Raw genomic sequence first — 19,740 nt, 5'->3', positions numbered from 1 at the left:
CAGGGGATGGAGCTGGGATCACCCCCCCATCTCCCCTTCCCTCGGCGGACGGCGGAAACGTGTGCCAGAAGGAAACCTTGAACTTCTCCGTCAATGCTTGTTCCTAGGGGAGAAGCTCTCTGGGATGGATGCGTCCTGGCCAAACTCTCTCCTCCGTGGCCTGGGGGCCCCTTTTTGGCTCCCCAGGAGCCATGGACCAAAGCACCGGGGTGACTTGGCCACGTTCACCCCTTAAATTCCAGGGAAAGGGTGGGATTGGGGCTGTGGGGACCCCCCGGGAGCAGACGGGGGTCACCCAACCAAAGCAGCGTGGGACGGCGGCTCCGGGCAGGATCCGACCCAGCACCAGTGATCCCGGGAAGGGCAGGTAAGAAATGGCCAGAGCAGCAGGGCTGGGGAGGGAGAGGCCGGAGGGATGAAGGCTGTTTTCTGCCTGGGGACGGACAGATGGGAGGACGGCGGGAGACACCAGGAAGGGGGACGGCTAACGGGGGAGCTGGGAAGGGCTGAAGGTGCTAGGACCAACAGCCCCAAACCTGCAGGAGAAATTGCAGGGGAATGTGCGGGGAGAGGCTGGATCCCCCCAAAACTGCTGAGCACCCCCCCTGACATGGGCACCCATGGGTGGCAGAGACCCCAGCCGAGCCCTGGGGTGCTGCTTGGGCTGTCCCAGCCCAGCTCCTGGGTGTCAGTCCCTCCTCCAGCCCCATCCTTCCTCCCAGTTTGGGCTTTAGGATAACTGGGGGACCCCCCTGACCCTTCTCGGGTGCCCCCTGCAGATGGCATCTCTGCCAGGAGCGCGCCTCTGGCAGGGGATACAGATTTAAAAAAAAAAAAAAAAAAACCTGTGTGATTTATACCTGCATGTGAAATATATACAACATGTACATCGCACCCTGCAGCCCCCCCCAAAAAACCAAAATAATTTCCTAGAGCGGGTCCTGGGTTGCCTTTCCCTGCCCAGGGGTGGTCCTGGGGGATGGCACGGTCCCCAGGGAGCCCTGGCAGCACCACGCACCCCGGGATGGGTGCTGGGGGGGACCGTGGGGTCCCCCAAACTTGGGGGGGGGTGCAGAGGGCAAGCCCTTGTGCTCGGCAGGCGGGAAGGCGATGCCCTGGCAGGCAGCGGCGCGCGTGGGCACCCACGAGGCTGCTGGCGGGTAGAATGTCGGCTGCGTGCCCCCACCCCCCCACCCCTCGGGCCCCCCGTTATTCCTGAGCAAAGGCGAGGTGTGGGGATGCACACGGTGTCGGCGTCAGCTCCTGCCGCAGCATCTCCTGCGGGTCTGGAGCCGCAATGTTTCGACGACATGGACAATTAGGTTTAAATAATTCACATTGTGGTAAACTTCATTCAAAAAAGAGAACAGGAGGAGGAGGAAGAGAGCAGTTACAATAGGGATACCATGTGCAAAACTGTAAACCAGGCAGAGGGTTGTAGCAGACTTGGCTCCCCGGGTGTGCCGGCAAAACCAAACCGGGGACGGGCGCAGGTCGGGGTCTTCCACCGCAGCGGGCCGGCATGGTGAGAGGGCACCGGCTGCCTGCCGACGGCTGCTCGGAGCCATTAATAAGGATGGAAGAGTAATTCCATCCCGATCGAACCCCAAAACCTCTTCCAGAACGCCGGTCAGGACGCAGGCACCGCTCTGGGGTCTCTCCGAAAGAGCACCGGAGCGAGCCCCAGCACGGGGAGCTGCCGGGGCCGTCCTGCCCCGGCTCGCTCTCAGGAGGAATCGCGGTCCATGCTGCACCCCAGGGCTTCAATGTCGTTGCTGATGTGCGAAATCATTCGGTCCCACTCGTCCTCCTCTGACGGGACGGACTGGTCGTCCGAGCTGCCGGCAGCGCCGTTGCCGTTGGTGGTGGAATTGGAGGTGGTGCTCAGAGTCCGCCTGTACCTCCCGAAACTGTCTGTGATGATGCCCCGGCCATCCTTCACCCCGATGGTCTCCAGGAAGTTCTCGAAGTGTTGGCTGTCCTTCTCGGGGATGAAGGGGCGAAGACCTGGATCACGGAAGAAAATGCGAGGAGGAAACCGTTAGCATCGTTGTACGGCATGGGCACGCAGGGGAGACACCCAGGATGGATTTCCATGTGGATTTGCTCAGCTGTCTGAAATTCCTTGGGGCTTCTGAGCCTTCCGGCTGCGACGCTGTGCCCCAGCTCCCCAAAACAGCACAAGGCTTGGCAGAGGACGCCGTTTTGGGGGAGATGGGGACCGCTGGGGTCTCCGGCTTGCGGCCACATCTCTCATTTACACCCCAGAGAACGGCAGCTGCTGCCCGCTGACGACAAAATCCCGCTTATAAAGCAGGATTTTTTTTTTTTTCTGAGCTCAAAAGGATCGTCTGCTAATTCCTCACTGAAACATATTGCTGGGCTTTACTGAGCTTATTGCCGTAACGGCCCACGATGCAGGCGCCCGAAGGAGCACAGACAGCACGGCTGTCGCCCCTGCGAAGCAGAGAGCGTTGCCGGGATGCTGCTAATTATCCTTTTAGGATTTTAAATAAGTTGGTTTTCTTTGCACCCTAATTACAAGTCCTGAAGAGCAAGTGTTGAAGATAAGGCTACTTAAATGCCTTTTCCTCCAGCATGGAGCAGCGGCCCTGCCGAGCGTCACCTCTCTCCCTACTCCCCTCCATCGTGCGTGTCCTTACCGGCCAAAAACGAGAGCTGCCCCTGCTTCCCAGAGCCAGTCCCAGCTTTAGGGATAGAGTTGCTGCCCAAAGTGCTCGGAAGAAAACTCTGGGCACTCAAAAAGGGTTGGACTCGATACTTTTGATGCTAAAAACTGAAAGAAAAACCTTTACAAGAGCTTGTTACCGTAGTCTGAGCCTGGGCAGAAGGTTTGCTCCTCAACTCTCTATTTTTGCTGCCCACCCCGGCCAAAGCCCTGGGGAGCGTGGCCAGCGCTCAGCTCAGCTCTGTCCCGGGAGAGCACGGCACCCAGGCTGGGAAAAGCAAGTCGGATCTGCTTTTTGGTGACAGGCAGCCAAGATAAAGTCAGCCTCCCAGCACAGCGACCTTGCCATTGCACCGGGGTTGTTAAAAGCGCGTCGCGTGCGTGCGCGCTGCTGGAAGAAAACGTCTTTGTGCTGGCGGAGGCGCCCGGCTGCGCTGCCGGAGCCCCAGGACAAAGGAAGGAGAAGCCGGCTGCTGGGAGCTGCCCCTCTCCCTGCGGCACGCCGATGCCAGTGAGCAACCCCCAGCACTCTCAGCAGATCTGCTTCTAAAATAGGGTGAAAAATGTCACTTTTCTGTGACAAGAGGCATCTCCCTTTTGGTCTCTGTGCTGTTTGCACAGTACTGGCACTGGGGTGCTGGGCCTACAGCCCCTTGCTCGGGAGACCCTGCCCGCCCCGGGGCCGGAGCAGGCATCAGGTCAGGCCCACGTGCTCTCGTAAATGATGCTCCTTCAGATTATTAAAGCCAGAATCAAATCAAGGGGTTTGAGCAGGAAGGGCTTGAAGAGCCCCAAGGCTCTCAGCCTTTTAATGATGGGGAACGAAAGGGTCCTGTTGCCTGCCAGGGTGTAGGATGGTCAAGTCCTCTCCGGGGAACACAGGTTCAATATGCCCAGATGAACGGCGCAGCCGACACCGGAGCAGCCTGGCCCAAGGGCCAGAGCCCTCTGGCTCTTCCTGTCAGCAGGCATGGAAAAGCCTGGGGCTTGGTCTGGAGGACAGATAACTCTTAGCAGTGGATCTCATGGCTTGCACATCAATGAAGAACGCAGCTAGCTGTGGGCATTCATGTGAACTGCAGGACACGTTGCTCATCAACACTGCGAATGCACTTGTGGCCCCAGGTTCCTCCCGGGGTTATGTCTGTCTGAACGTGAGCCAGCAGTGTGCCAAGGTGGCCAACAGCATCCTGGCTTGTGTCAGGAATAGTGTGGCCAGCAGGAGCAGGGCAGGGATCGTCCCCCTGTGCTCGGCACTGGGGAGGCCGCACCTGGAATGCTGTGTCCAGTTTTGGGCCCCTCGGCACAAGAAGGACATTGGGGTGCTGGAGCGTGTCCAGAGAAGGGCAGCGGAGCTGGGGAAGGGTCTGGAGCACAGGGCTGGTGGGGAGCGGCTGAGGGAGCTGGGGGTGTTCAGCCTGGAGAAGAGGAGGCTGAGGGGAGACCTGATCGCTCTGCAGCTCCTGGCAGGAGGGGGCGGGGGGGGGGGGGGGGTCGGGCTCTTCTCCCAAGGAACCAGTGATAGGACGAGAGGAAATGGGCTCAAGCTGTGTCAGGGGAGGTTTAGATTGGATATTGGGAGAAATTTCTTCACAGAAAGAGTGGCCAAGCACTGGAACAGGCTGCCCAGAGAGGTGGGGGAGTCCCCATCCCTGGAGGGGTTCAAAAAACGGGCAGAGGTGGCACTGGGGGCCATGGTTTAGTGGGCATGGGGGTGTTGGGTTGATGGTTGGGCTGGTGATCTTAGAGATCCTTTCCAACCTCAGTGATTCCCAGTTTTTACTTTCATTAAAAATAATCCATCCCCCAAGCCAGGAAACATGAAATTACTACTCTTCCCTTAATGGGTTTAGTGTGGCCTTGGCAGTGTTAGGTGAATGGTTGGGCTGGATGATCTTAAAGGTCTTTTCCAACCTAAACGATTCCATGAGGTGCCCAGCAGTCAGGAGGGAGAGGTGAGCATCTGGAGGGATGACTCCAGCCTCTGAGATGAGGACCTGATCTGGGCAGACCCAGCTGCCCTCAGGAAACAGGTATCTCCAAAGGAGAAATGGATTGAGGTGTTGCTCCTTGCTTGGTGACACCTCAAGGAATCTTCGTGCGATCCATGCCCACCCCTTCACCCCCATCGCGTCCCGTCAGACTGACCACGTGGAAGGCCCGTGCATCAGACAGCGGTACCAGGCACATCACGAGGGCTCGGGAGCAGACCGACGCCAGCTCTCGCCCTCCGGTCGGTCATCCACGATGAATCCCTGGCAGCTGACACTCACCTAAGAGCAGGAACTTTCTGCTGTCCCCGTAGAGCTGCTTCAAGTTGATGCAGAATTCGTGGATCGAAGCCCCGTTGCGATACTCGTGCAGGAGCATTGCGAACTGCTGGATCTCTTGGGAAGAGAGTTTTGTTCGGAGCTGCGGAAGAGAAGCACACCACAACCGTCACTGACTTATTAGGAGGAAGAGCTGGTGGGAAGCCTGGGAACGGCGTTTACCAGATTTATTGCTAGTTGATGAGCGCTGCAGTAATGAACCAGCTCATCCCAACAGAAAAGCCGGACAGGCTGGTGCAACCCACTGCTGAGCCGGCAGCTTCCAAATGGGGACAAGCCGGGAGCGTACGCAGGGAGCGTGACTCATGAAGTGACGGGCCTGGAGTGCCGCCGATGGCGTGACAGGCTGTTACGTGGTGAGAGGGGACAAGGGGTGGGGATGGACATTGAGGTGCTGGAGCGTGTCCAGAGAAGGGCAACGGAGCTGGGGAAGGGTCTGGAGCACAGGGCTGGTGGGGAGCGGCTGAGGGAGCTGGGGGTGTTCAGCCTGGAGAAGAGGAGGCTGAGGGGAGACCTGATCGCTCTGCAGCTCCTGGCAGGAGGGGGCAGGGAGGGGGGGTCGGGCTCTTCTCCCCAGGAACCAGCGATAGGACGAGAGGAAATGGGCTCAAGCTGCGCCAGGGGAGGTTTAGATTGGATATTGGGAGAAATTCCTTCATGGAAAGAGTGGCCAAGCATTAGACCAGGCTGCCCAGAGAGGTGGTGGAGTCCCCATCCCTGGAGGGGTTCAAAAAACGGGCAGAGGTGGCACTTTGGGCCATGGTTTAGTGGGCATGGGGGTGTTGGGTTGATGGTTAGGCTGATGACCTTAGAGATCCTTTCCAACCTTAGTGATTCCTAGTTTTACCTTCATTATAAATAATCCATCCCCCAAGTCAGGAAACATGAAATTAATTCTTACTCTTCCCTGAACTGGTTTAGTGGTGGACTTGGCAGTGTTAGGTTAATGGTTGGACTGGATGATCTTAAAGACCTTTTCCAACCTAAACATGATTCTATGCTCCTGCAGGAGAAGGATGTGAGCCCGTATTCAAGTCCCGTGAAGCCTCCAAGTGCAACTTGTACGAAAAGAAAGAGGATGGGATGTTCCTAGAGCAGCATGGGCTCACATTCTACACACCGAGGCAAGGAAGCCAAATCCCAAGAGCCCTCGAGCACCCTAAAGGGAAGAAACCCCCTCCACCCTTCCCTGGGACCCTACGGCACCCTACCGTCATCATATAGTCCTGGAGCAGCTCCGTCGCCGTGGTGCTCAGCTCGCTCTCGCTGACGGTCTTAATGTGTGGAGACTGTTGTGTGGAGAAGGAAGAGGGGGAGTTGTCACCTGCCTCCAAGGTTTCTGGAAAGGAACTGAAACGCAAACAGATCGTGAGTCCTCCAGAGCTCCTCGGGCACCTTCTGCATCGTCGTCGCTGGCAGTCGCGGCACGGGGGAGCCTGGAAGGGCTGAGAGGCACGTTGAGATGCGCTCTCTCTGCAATAAAGCTCACAGCCTTCTGCTCTTGAGGGCATCTGAAGGCTCCCACGCAGCACGGAGGACTTGAACTACATTGCTTTGGCGACCTGCTGAAAACGAAGCCCTTCATGAGCACAGATCCCTTCCAATCGCTTTCTCATTTTGGAACAGTGCAGGGAAAAGTCTCGAACCACCTTATTTTGGCATTAAATGTGCAATTTTCAAATGGCATCAGTCAATTTTAAACAACCCGTTTGTGTGTCAGGTTTTCAGCCCACAGGCACTATCAACATTTTCAGTGGTCACCAATTCAGGAGGGAAAAAGTTTCCAAAACAAAGGGCTTTGGGGAAAACATTTCTCCCAATTCCAGCTGGATTTCACCAAGGCAAAGCAGCCGGGCGAGTGTCACATCCCCGCTTTGCTGATGTGAGGGACTGCACCCGCATTGTGTACGTGATCGTCTCTGGAAACCCGCGGCAGCAGAACAATACGGCCACAGACGCTGCGGAGGCAGGGACCACGGCACCATGCACGGACAGGAAAAACACCATCCGATGTTTCAGCCAGACCGAGCAGAAGCTTTCCAATGTGCAGACTGCAGCGGTTTCTGCTCTGGGGGCCTTAAAGCCGGCAGCGAGGCTGCACTAATAAGCCTGAGTGCCGAGCGAGCTCAGCGTACCGCGTTTTAACTTACAAAGTGCTTGCTTCCGTTTCGTAAGATTCCTTAACATCCACTTTTGTAGAAGAGTCATCTGCAAGGAAAACAGGCGAGACATGGAGTTTAAGAGGCAGAATTCGGTGCTTTTCCTGCTCCATGACCTATACACACACTGATTTCTGACTTGGCTTTCCCAGCTGGAAGGCGAGAGGGCTGGCGCCGAGATGGTGCCGAGCGGTGCTGTGTCAGGACTGGATACGAACTCTGCACAGATGCAGAACTGCAAAGGGATTGTTTTATTAAGTGCCTCCGTCCAACATAAATAGGGAGGCAAAGGGTATGGGGGACAAGGACGATGGCTGATGTCCCATAGCCCAGTGGGGGAAACATCCGCAGGCAGGAGATAGCCCTCCTGCCCCTCCAACTCACACGCAATTAAAGCAGATGAGGGTTTCTTTTTTTTTTTCCCAATACCCTGCAGGAGGGAAGCCACCAGGCTGGCTCTGACCTTGGAGGGTGGCAGGAGGAGAGGTGACAGACATTGGTGAAGATGGGGACAGCCCAGGAAGCCAAGCGTCTCCTGGCTGCATCCCCAGCAGCATGGCCAGCGGGGCGAGGGAGGGGATTCTGCCCCTCTGCTCCGCTCCGCTGAGACCCCCCCCCGGGGCACTGCCTCCAGCTCTGGGGCCCTCAGCACCGCGCAGCCATGGAGCTGTTGGAGCGGGCCCAGAGGAGGCCACGAAGATGCTCGGGGGGCTGGAGCAGCTCTGCTGTGAGGCCAGGCTGGGAGAGCTGGGGGTGTTCAGCCCGGGGAAGAGAAGGCTGCGGGGAGACCTTAGTGCGGCCTTCCAGTGCTGAAAGGGGCTACAGGAAAGCTGGGGAGGGACTCTGTATCGGGGAGTGTAGGGATAGGACCAGGATAACGGTTTTAAAATGAAAAAGGGCAGATTTAGATCAGATATTAGGAAGAAATTCTTCACTGTGAGGGTGGTGAGGCACTGGCACAGGTTGCCCAGAGCAGTTGTGGCTGTCCCGTCCCTGGAAGTGTTCAAGATCGGGTTGGACGGGGCTCTGAGCAACCTGACCTAGCTGAAGGTGTCCCTGCCCATGGCCAGAGGGTTGGACCGAGATGATCTTTAAGGTCCCTTCCAACCCAAACCCTTCCATGATTCTATGACCCTCAGACAGGCCCCGTGAGAAAGAGGCAAACGGGGTGAGCACGGACTTACCGCTGTGTAAGGACATGTGCCGCGTCGGCGTGGACGCCCCATCAAATATTGCTCTGTCCAAGAAGTCTATCGTGGACTCAGTGTAAACAATCTGGAAGACTTGGCTGAGAAGTGAGCACAGCTCCTCGGCAGTCACCTGGGGAGGGAGCAAAGAAGGGTTGGTGCAAGGCAGAAGATACCACAGAGGCCTTTCTCTTCAGCTCCTGACAGCGGGCATGCCGTGGGACAGTGGCGTGCTGTATTTGTAAGGGTGTTGTCCTCCCAGCAAGGAGAGGGGACCCACTCGTCTAAGAGGACACTGCTTGACCCACAGGGTTCTCCAGGGCCGGAGGTGACAAACCTCGAGTCTCGTTAGCTACCTCCTGCTGTCCCCTGGGCTTTTCCTCGGTGCTAAACGAAATCCTGAGCTGCATCACCCTCATCACCCTGCCATACTGCCAGAGAAGCATCCCAGCCCTCTTCAACAGGCCAGAGCCAGGCAGTAGGAGCTCGGATGCTCCGTTGTCAACCCACAGCTATGAAATAGCACCTAGATTTTGTGTCGATGCTCTGTCCTACTCCTCAGTTCAGCTCCCTGGGATTTTGGCTATATAACCTACATCCCAAATAGGTGCAGGCACCCCAGAGAGCGTTAGAGCTGAAAACAAGGCGAGCAAAACTCCACCCTGGAGGCAAAGGGTTTCTGCTGTAGAAGTAGGAGCACGCAGACCGAGATCAGAATCTCTGGAGTCAGACACCAGATGAAACAAATTTCCAGGTCAGCATCAGGAAAATGCCCCGGTTAGCAAAATCCTATTGTGGGAGAGATTCAGTTGTCTTCACAGATTTCCTGCTGCTGGAGAAAGCTCCGGGCAGCAAGCACCACCACCAAGGGAAAACCATCTTCTGATACCCTCTCGTGTCCAAACCAGGTCACGGGGTTGGAGTAGGGACCAGGTTTTTCTCCTCCAGGTAGCACTTTGTGCACCAGCAAAGCCCAACCCACGCCCTGCAGTCTTAAAACTGGGCCTATGTGTGTCACACAACCTACGGCCACGTAAGCATCTGGTCATGTAATGGAGGGGACACTTGGCAAGAGGAAGATGAGGCCACCCTGGGGCTCGTGGCTCTCCACCATCAACCTGAACCATCTAAGGATCAGAAAAACCTCCCAGCGATCCCAGACTCAGCGTCGTCGCAATCGGAGCTTGACCCTGGAGGCAACCCCAACGTGGGACAGAGTTTTAATCGAGTGTTTTGAGTCTTACTTTGTTCTCCGTAGCCAGGATCACCAAGCAACAAGCTTCGACGGGAACCACCCCGCTCTCAGACAGCGAGCCTGAAGTCAGGGCTTTGGAGCTCTCGGCACAGAGACTTTGGCTTGGGGAGATCCCGGGGTCCTGAGCTGAGAAAGAGAGAAGTCGTGATGGAAAGGTCGAGGCAGGGAGAGAACAGCAAGGCGTCTGCGCACAGCGAGCTGTCCTCCGAGCAGGCTGCCTGTGAGGAGAGCAAAGCCCCGAAGCAGGAGGGCAGAGGATCCCACAGCTGGGAGAAAGCACCCTGGAGCAGGGAGCTCTCGGGAGCCCAGGAATTCCATCAGAGCGCTGCACAGGGCCGAAGTCCAGAGAAGGGCAACGGAGCTGGGGCAGGGTCTGGAGCACAGGGCTGGTGGGGAGCGGCTGAGGGAGCTGGGGGTGTTCAGCCTGGAGAAGAGGAGGCTGAGGGGAGACCTGATCGCTCTGCAGCTCCTGGCAGGAGGGGGCAGGGAGGGGGGTCGGGCTCTTCTCCCAAGGAACCAGTGATAGGACGAGAGGAAATGGGCTCAAGCTGTGTCAGGGGAGGTTTAGATTGGATATTAGGAGAAATAAGAATCATAGAATCATCGAATTGTTTAGGTTGGAAAAGACCTTTAAGATCATCCAGTCCAACCATTAACCTAACGCTAGCCAGTCCACTGCTAAACCAATTAAGGGGAGAGGAGTTATTTCACGTTTCCTGGCTTGGGGGCTGGATTATTTTTTAATGGAAGTAAAACCGGGAATCATTAAGATGGGAAAGGCCCTCTAAGATCATCAGTCCAACCATCAACCCTGCTCACTAATCCATGTCCCCAGGTGCCACCTCTGCCCGTTTTTTGAACCCCTCCAGGGCTGGGGACGCCCCCACCTCTCTGGGCAGCCTGGTCCAATGCCTGACAACCCTTTTCATGAAGGAAAAATTTCTTCACAGAAAGAGTGGTCAAGCACTGGAACAGGCTGCCCGGGGAAGGGGTTGAGTCCCCATCCCTGGAGGGATTTAAAAGACACGTAGATGTGGTGCTCAGGGCCATGGTTTAGCGTGGACTTGGCAGTGCAACGTTAACGCTTGGACCTGATGATCTTAAAGGTCTTTTCCAACCCAAACGATTCTGTGATTCTGCGAAAGTCTTTGACTGAAAAGCCTGTAATTTAGAGCTGTTTTCTGACAACTCTGTAAATCGTCGGCTTCATTTCCGTGGCTTAGCCAGCCTCAGAAATGCATCAGCAGAATTACAGCCTTCTAAGTCACTTATTTATTCTATAGACTGTCCTTTGCTGTCATGGGGTTTATAATCCAATAAGTCTCTGTCATTACATCCTCTAAGTAGCTCAGCCCTCCCCAAACACTCCAGCCCAAAACCACGCAGGTTTGACAGATGCAGAGCTGCTGGGGACGGATTGGAGGCCCTCCCCAGGTATTACAAGAAGCGAGGTGGGTCAGAAGTGGTGGGTATCACCCTGGTTATTCAACACGTGCATTTAGACATCCAGCACTGTGATGAAATCCTCCCAGCAACCTGCACGAGGGTTGCAAAGAGCAGGGCAGGTCCGACACGCGTTGGGACCAGGCTGGAGGAGCTGCCTCTACCTGCTCTCCTTGCTTTTCCTCCTTGCTGACATCCACGGACTGGAGCAGGACGGGCGATGCAGAATAAACTCCTGCACTTTAAGATCCCAAACTTTCCGAGTCAGTAAATGACAGCTCTCATTTGGGGTTTGGCAGTTGCCGGAGGACAGGCTATGGGAAGAATTTCTGAGCTGTACGTGAGCCCGCAGTTCCTCTCCAGCCACAACCCAGCGCAGCTCCAACATCCCTCATCTTTCCCAGCGTGCTCGCTCTTCTGCGAGTCACAGCACCCTCGGGGGAACACGCGTAAACCCAGTCCTTCCTCCATCCCCCCCAAAAAAGGATGGACTGAAACAACTCCAGGCAGGATACTAGATATAAGGAAGAATTTTTTTTTTTTATGATGAGGGTGGTGAAACACTGGAATGGGTTGCCCAGAGAGGTGGTGGATGCCCCATCCCTGGAAACATTCCAGGCCAGGTTGGATGGGGCTCTGAGCAACCTGCTCTGGTTGAAGATGTCCCTGCTCATGGCAGGGGATTGGACTGGATGACCTTGAAAGGTCCCTTCCAACCCAAACCTTTCTGTGATTCTATGATTCTGTGAAGGACACCGATTGTTTTGGTCTTTTCTCACCCAGCATCATCTTTGTCCTGTTTCTGGTCACGCTGGCTGCCATCCCCCACGAGGGCAATACCGGCTGCTGTGGGGCTCTGCCCCAAAACACAAGGCAACCTCAAAACACAAAGCAACCCCAAAACACAAGGCTACAGCCTGCCCGTGCTGGCCACAACCTACCTGTTTTCAGCACGACCAAGTGAGAGGAGTCATCTCGGATGTAGGAAACGGACGCGATGTCATGGATGGGGACCCTGAGGATGAGATCTTCTCCATCCCTCCACACCAACTTGATGTTGTAGGCAGAGAGACTGATGACAGCATCGTGTTCTTGGGTCAGCTGCCCTGGGAGCTGGTGTGCTCTCTAAAATAAACATATTTCCATTGATTTGCTGAACTTTGGTAACGGCCTTCCCTCCCACGGGATGGAGGACACGAGTCAGACCAGCACCCAACCCCAGGGAAGCGCCAGAAGCCTTTTTTTTTTTCTTTTTTTCCATGCTGCATGTTAGACAGACACTACACGGAGTGGGTCGTTCAACAGGCTGAGCGCTCACCTTTGCATTATCGATCAAATGCAGGATTTCCGTGCGGCTGGAGGGATTCAGGTACCCTGGGATGGATGTGAGTTGACCTAAATACTGGAAAAGAAGAACCAAACCGTTACCACAGCACGTACACGCTAAGCACGCCTCCGAACATGCCAGCTACTGCAAGAAAGACACCCTCAATGCAGAGCAAAGAGCTGGTGCCCCAAGCCCCTATTTAGAAGCTGCTAAATCCACCTACGTATGGAAGATCTCTCACGCCTTTAAGTTATCCTAAGGCTATATATAGTTCTATACGAGCCCCAGCCCCAGCCAGGCAGACGTTACCTTCACTTCTTTCTCGATGTAGTCGTTCAGCAGCACGTCGGGTTCGACGCGGTCAGGCAGGGACACCACCACTGTATGCAGAGGCCGTCTCTCCGTAACCTTCTCCTGGGCTTTTTTATCCCGACCTTTTTCACCCTTCAGGAAGACTCGTTTGAAAGGAGACACTATTCCAGGCTGCCGAGAGAAAGGGAAACATCGGGGCATTGGGGTTAAGGGCGAGAAAGGGAGTTTCTGCACCGAAATGGGGGGAAACCAGCAGCGCTCCTCGGGCCCGTACATCTGTACTCACAGCCTGGCTTTACCAGCCCCAGCCACCCTGCGGACAGGCTGGTTTTAGAGCTGGGGTTTTTTAGGAAAAATTTCTTCATGGAAAGAGTGGCCAAGCATTGGAACAGGCTGCCCAGAGAGGTGGGGGAGTCCCCATCCCTGGAGGGGTTCAAAAAACGGGCAGAGGTGGCACTGGGGGCCATGGTTTAGTGGGCATGGGGGTGTTGGGTTGATGGTTGGGCTGATGATCTTAGAGATCCTTTCCAACCTTAGTGATTCCTAGTTTTACTTGCATTAAAAAAAAATCCATCTCCCAAGCCAGGAAACATGAAATTACTACTCTCCCCTTAATTGGTTTAGTGGTGGCCTTGGCAGTGTTAGGTGAATGGTTGGACTGGATGATCTTAAAGGTCTTTTCCAACCTGAACGATTCCGTGATTCTATGAATCCACAAGTGCATGATCTTCCACCAAAAACCCCTTTCCCCAAACACGCTGCAAGAACGCAAGTGCTGATAAGCGCCCTTTACCAAAACAGGATGATTTTTCCCCCAAAGTCATGATGTCCAACCTTTCAGTTAAGAACAAATACAAATTATATATTCGGATTAAGAGCTGTAAGAGCGAGCGAGCCGTGGCCACGCACAAAACCAGCAGGCTTCCTCCTCGCCTCGGTGCAATTTTATATTTCACCCGAGCATTTGCAGTGAGCAACTCGACGAAGGATTGCAAAAGGAAAAGGCAGAGATGCTGCAAACTCGCCTGAGGTCTCAAGGGAGACCCACAAAGATGAGCACACGACCCAGAAGACAGCCTCCCCTGGGAGAAACAGGTCTTCGTGCTTCCCAGACTATTGAGTGCTGGGTTTGGGAGAAAATCGGAGCCAACACGAGTTCACCCGGCAGCAGCGTGCACACACGGGCTCCCAGCTATAGAGGGAGCATCACCACCGTCTTCCACCGCAGCACGGGGCAGACAGCGGTGACGCTGCACGCCCAGGGGCCGTCGCGGCAGAGCCGAGCCGTGGTAGATCCCCACCAAGCTCCACACCAGCCTAACCCACAGCTAAATGACCGGGAGCGTGCGCGGACTTCTCCGATTCTGAGTTTACCGGCTCAAATGGATGTTTTGAAGCAGATCCAACGCTCGGGATTCACAGCGGTGTTAAATGCCAGCGGAAAGGCGGAGCTGCTCGGTGGCCTCGCTGCCTGCCCGGCCACGCAGCTCCAATGCCCCAGGCGCACTCGGCTCCGGCTGCCCTGTCCCACTCTCTGCTTCCCACCCCTCAGGACAACGACACTTTTGAGCTTCCCCGATTCTCACGGGCGAGAAAAAGGACTGTACGATCTGCAGAGGCAGCAAAGATGCTTCGAAAGACGAATTATTTACATATAAACCAAGCGCTCCTGCTCAGAAAAGCGCAGAGTACTCTGCAACCTCAAAGAGCAGCAGCCCCCAGCAAATTCAGCTCATCTCTTGCCACCATCCACTGCAGGACCTTGCCCTGGAAACCACCGTCAAGAAGAACTGCCGCAAACCCTCCACCTAAACTGCTTGAGCCTTGCCATAGGACATTATATTTGGGGGGGGAGTGCCACCACCACGTCACCTACACCCAGCAGCGTCCCTCCCCGCACAGCCACTGAGGCACCGGCTTCAGGTGCATGCCTGGGACCTGCTCCCATCAGGCAGCTTCAGCCTCTCTCATTGCTTTTCTCAATGTCGATGACCGTGAAAGATCTACAGGAACAAGAGAGATCAAAGGCAGACTGAAATAAATTGAAACTGTTGTGCTAGGCTGGGGAAATGGGATGGAAAAGCTCCTGGTTGAATAGTGTTCACCAAATCCCTGAGTGAGCCAGGCATTGCAAGGACATCGGGGACAGCCCAGCCCTGAAAAACGTCCCTTGGACCAGGGAGATAAAAATAAAGCAAATTTATAGGACAAAAGGGATAGAAAACACAGCTACATGATGCTGGCCTCGTGAAAGAGCTCTGCCTTTACAGCAGCAGGACCTGCCCTGCCAAACACTGCAGATTTTAGGGGCAGCATCCCTCCCTTCAGCTGGGCTCCCAAAATGGAGCATCACCCTGCGCTGCACAACCCAGCTGGCTCCCGCCGAGGGGCCGGGAGACCGTTCCTGGCTCTAAAAAGAAGAAAATCCTGGAAGGAACAGGTCTCACTGCCAAAACCGGAGCATGGGGCTCGACCCTGGTTCTGCCACCCCGACTACAAGGGTGTCCAACCCCAAACCTTGGCTGCCGCTGCATGAAGATCTCGTTCCACCACTGCCTTTTAGGAATCAAAAGGAGAAAGACGCAGAAATCTCCCGCTGGGGTCAAGGCTGTACCACAAATGCATCCCCCTCCACCAGCCGGGGTCCGGCGGCTCCGGCTCACTTCAGCTCTCTGTGCTGAGGCTGCCGGATCCAGCCTAATCCGTACGGAGCAAAACAGAAGAAACTCTCGCTTTTCCTTCGAGGAGGCAGGCAGCCTCCATGGGGCTGGGAAGACGCTGCAGAAGGATTCCCCGCCATCCCGTGCAGCCGAGCCCTGTGGGAGAGCCACGGGCTCTCCTTGAAGGAGGATTTGGGGAGCCCAAAGGCGAGGCGGAGGTGTCACCCGGCGTGACACAAGGCGGAACAACAGCTTCTGTGTTTCTGGGAGTCGATCTAAAACCAGCACCTACCTCGTTCTCCATCGAAATAACCGGCTACGGAGAGCAGAACCAAACCGTGCCGGTGCGGAGTCTTTGGCGGCTCACCGAAAGCACCTCCCGGGGGAAGAGAAGCTGCTACCCTCGTCTCGGGGGCTTCCGAAGCTTGCGGCCCGTGCCGAAGAGCTGGCAAAGCCGTGAGCTTTCATTCGCCTGCCGGCTCGCGGCCAGGAAGTGCGATAACCACAGTTTCCTTCTGTTACACGCAGCAAGAGCGACAAAATAAAGTTGTTGGTTAAGAACCGGCGAGGTTTGGTAACGACGGGGCCGGGCGCAAGTCAAGGCGCAGAAGCCCATTTTGCAAAGCTCGATCCCATTCCCGGCTCCCAGCCACGCGGTCCCCCCTCCTGCACCCCTAAATCCCTGGAAACTCCCCAAAAGCCTCTGCCGCTACAGCCGGGACTCCCAGCCGGCTGCACCGGGGATGGAAACATCCCCAGCGCGGAGGAGTCGTTCACCCTGGTTCCTCCTCCGAGTTTCAGAGCTACTTAGTTCTCCGAGGTCCAACCGCATCTATCGAGACCAAGGGCTGTAAAGCTTTTTTAGGGCCCTTATTTTGAGTCCTTAAGTTTCTTGCTCACGTTAGAAAAAGCAAAGCTTGGAAATGAGGTTAAGAGCTCCCTGCCTGAGCCGAGGCCTCCCAGGAGGCACTTTGGGAAAGCGCGAAGTGTTCAAGCAAGCCTTGCCAGGCTCAAACGTGACCCCGAGAGCCAGGCTCAGAGGTTTAATGAAAACAAGTTGCTAATTTCACGGATGCAGAATCAAATTAAAAAGGTGAAGGCGGCGATTCCCCCGAAGAAATCTGCCCGTTGAGCACGGGGCAAGAAGGTCGCTTGGAGAAGCAGCACCCAAAGATCTGCCAGGCACCCGCAGCCCCTCCGGCGCTTGCACTGAGCAGATTCCCACCTCGGGATGCAAGCGAACCCCTCTGGCACGCTGCCTAGTTAGTAGGTCTGGGGAGAGAAGGATCCTGTTTCTCCTTAAAAGCCATAAAATAAAAGGGGTTTTCCCCTCTCCCCACTTCCCCTTGCCCATGATTGCAATCCCTGAAGGTGATTTCCCAGCCCATCTCCCTGCGGATCCTTCTGGTCCGGAGCCACCTCCTGCGGTAGAACAGCTTGGGCATCCGCTGTAAAAGCCACTGGGATGGGGAGCGGGGGCTCAGCCGAAACAACGCAGCTTGTTTGGAAAGGTTGGGTCCAGCCCCATGCCCAGGAAGCGGCCGGGCACCAGCAGCGCAGGCAAGGGCTGCCAGGAGCTCATTCCCACGAGGTTTGCTTCTCAAAAGCATTTAGGTCTGGAAGTCGGGAGAAGAGGCAGGGAAGGGGTTATGTGACCACCTTGTGCCAGCCAGGACTTGGCATCGCACGGAGAGCTGCAGCTCCTGGCAGAGGACGGCCAGCGTGGTCCCTCCGCAGGGCCTCCTGCTGCCAAGGGCTCCGAAATTCAGGAGGAAAACAGTCACTTCATCTGCTTAACGAGGCATTTAAGACTTGACTAATTGCGAGAGAGTTTCTCACAGTTGGCGTTAACCCAGCAGGCCAGGCTGACGGGGAAAGGCACACCAGCAGGCAGGGAAGGGGGCTCCACGAACGGCAGATGGGCTTTGGTGGGATTTTTTGGGGAGACCCAGCTCACCCGATGTACATTCACATATATTTGAATGAGGAATGCCGGCGAGGAACCGGGGCGGAGCGTGCCCCACCGGCGTTCCCCAAAAACCCACCATGGCCAAGGACCGGCTGCCACCAGGCTCCAGGGACACTCCTAGCCATGGCCAGCCCTTCCTCGGATTTGGTGGCCCATGTGGAAAAGGTCACCTCAGCCGAGCCGCCTGCTGCTGCTGCTGCTCCAGGGGCTGCAAATCCAATGGAAATAGGACAAACCTTCAGGAAAAAGCCCAGGAGACCAGACTTAAGCCTGGAGCTAAGCTCCCCCAGGCCAGGCTGGACACAGCCGCGAGCTGTCAGGAGCGAAACGGAGACACGGCGCAGTCCAGAGAACCCCTCGCCACGCTGAGGTCGCGTCTGTGTCGGGGTGATTCGTCCCTCTGGTGCCATTTCTCCTGTCTGAGGCCAATAAAAGCCCTAACGGGGGTTTCACTGACCCCACCAGCTACGTTAGCATTTGCCCGCAGCCACCCACCCCTCTCAGTCACCGGAGAGCAGCCACCGGCGAGGTGAGAGGCTGAGAGGGCAGAGGCAGCTCCCCGCAAGCGCCGGCACCGCTCGCAGCAGAACTTGGTGCCGTCCCGCTCCGTGGAAAGCCCCGGAGTGCGGAATGGGCCAGGGGAGGTTGTTAAAGCCAGTATTAACCTCAGGGAAGACAGCCTGACCCCTCCTCAAACCTTCAAGATGCCGTTCGAGCAGGAGGCTCCATGCTCTCCTCCTCTCGAAAGCTCTCGAGGTGACTGGGGATGCAAGGAGTTAAATCAAAGGAATTTGCGACCTCCCCAATACCCCAGTGAAGCGCTTGCAGCTCTCTGCACTCCCTCCCCCGATTTCACAACACAGAGACTTCAAAAAACGCTTTATTTAGTGCCCCAAATAAGCAGCCCCCACCCTCAGGCAGCAAGACTGGGGCTCTCGCGGCGTAAGCACGGCGCTCCCCGGTCCCGTCAGAGGTAGATGACCGACGAGGTGCAGCTTCCCCTCGCTGCTGGGAACAAATTGGGGTCCCCCAGGTCAGCAGCAGCACCCGCTTCATGGGGGTTTGCTCACCCATCCCACCCCCACCTGCAGCCCCCGGCCGGCAGCGCATCCCGGCCCCAGCTCCCGCACCCCAAGAAAGCCATTTTTGGGAAAAGGGAGGATTTATCCTTCATCTAGATTGTCATTACGCTAGCTGGAGCATAGGGCGGGTTTGGAAAATTTCTGGGACGTGGTTTGCTGCTGAAGGCAGAAGGTTGGCAGCAGAATCAGGAATTAAACCCCCATTGACCCAACACTGGACCATGGAGCAGACCCAGGACCTTCTCCCACGCTTCAGAAGATCCTGGAAAACACAGCTCCGGGATCACGAGCGCACGCAGGAGGACAGGGCTCATATTAAGGCGCGGACCCGCTCCCGTGCAATGCCACGTCACGCCGGCTGCGCTCCCTGGGGGATGAAGCTGGTGGTAGTGGAGTGCTTGTTGGCCACCGGCGCTGGAGTTTGGGCTAGTTCCACTGAGAGCCCAGCCGCCTGTATCCATCCAAAAAATCAATGAGGTCTTGGACAGCCCCTTTAAATACGTTCAACCCTTTGAGCTGAACACAAAGGAGAAAGAGCATCCCTCGCGTTAGGAGCAGAAACAACTTCTTAATCCACTCGAGGGGATTATCTCAAATGCAAATTTGTACGGCTAATTCTCCCCCGGCACGTCTGTGTGGAGATTAAGGGAGACCGAGCTCCGAAGGGCCACCCAGTGCCGCTGGTGGCCAGCGCGCTGCCTATCCCCAGGGACAACCTGCGCCCCAAACCCAGTTATCCTGTTCCTAAAGGGACGCGGGGCACGCTCGCGTAGGGGAAAGCCAGAGCGCTTTCCTTGGGAGCTGCCAGCAGCGCCGCAGGACCAGGCTACGTTTCCGAGCGGATCAGAAAGCCAACCTTGAGCGTAGCGACGATGCGAGGGCTGGGCTCGGCAGAGGAAGTATCTGCACAAAGGGAGCACGTGATATGGCAGCGGGTGAAATAATTAACCGAGCCCAAAGAGGCTCTGGGTCTTACTGCCAGCGGAGGAAACGAGGGAACGAAGAAAAGGACCACAGCGGCGCGCGTGGAAGGACAAGAAGTCACTGGAGGCGCCTGTAATAGTAAAACGTGAAACCAAGCAAGAAAAATAACACGTTCAGTGTGTTTAGAAAAGACTTGGCTGTTAAGAAATAAACTCCAACCAGCCTCCAGCGTGGCGATGCCACGGAAACACGGGCTCCGTGGGTTCGGCTTTGCCTGGGCGCAGCTTGAGCCCGGGCCAGGCTCCGCAGCACCGGCCACCGCGCTCCGTGAGCCCGTGTGAATTACGACCTGGGAAAGCCAGCCACGCCGTGAGTACGTACTCGGTATCCTCAAAGTAAAGCT

At 56.1% G+C, this 19,740-nt stretch overlaps 1 protein-coding gene and 1 pseudogene across 1 annotated transcript in view; one reads left to right on the top strand and one right to left on the bottom strand.

The window, feature by feature from the left end:
• Window positions 1–1,725: 1,725 nt before the first annotated feature.
• The window catches only part of CCM2 (CCM2 scaffold protein), a 44,346-nt gene continuing 26,331 nt past the window's right edge, over window positions 1,726–19,740 (bottom strand). Inside the window, exons 2-10 of the mRNA XM_075705541.1 lie at window positions 12,700–12,873; window positions 12,382–12,465; window positions 12,005–12,188; window positions 9,610–9,746; window positions 8,363–8,498; window positions 7,170–7,227; window positions 6,231–6,369; window positions 4,963–5,101; window positions 1,726–2,007 (exon numbers count right to left, since the gene is read on the bottom strand). Coding sequence (XP_075561656.1) covers window positions 1,727–2,007; window positions 4,963–5,101; window positions 6,231–6,369; window positions 7,170–7,227; window positions 8,363–8,498; window positions 9,610–9,746; window positions 12,005–12,188; window positions 12,382–12,465; window positions 12,700–12,873 — 1,332 coding nt within the window. The 3' untranslated portion in view covers window position 1,726. The remainder of the gene's footprint in view (window positions 2,008–4,962; window positions 5,102–6,230; window positions 6,370–7,169; window positions 7,228–8,362; window positions 8,499–9,609; window positions 9,747–12,004; window positions 12,189–12,381; window positions 12,466–12,699; window positions 12,874–19,740) is intronic.
• LOC142593082 (5.8S ribosomal RNA) lies at window positions 3,695–3,847 on the top strand (annotated as a pseudogene).

The sequence above is a fragment of the Pelecanus crispus genome, chromosome 2, assembly GCF_030463565.1.
Source record: "Pelecanus crispus isolate bPelCri1 chromosome 2, bPelCri1.pri, whole genome shotgun sequence".
NCBI lineage: Eukaryota > Metazoa > Chordata > Aves > Pelecaniformes > Pelecanidae > Pelecanus > Pelecanus crispus.
This window is presented reverse-complemented; position numbering and strand designations above follow the sequence as displayed.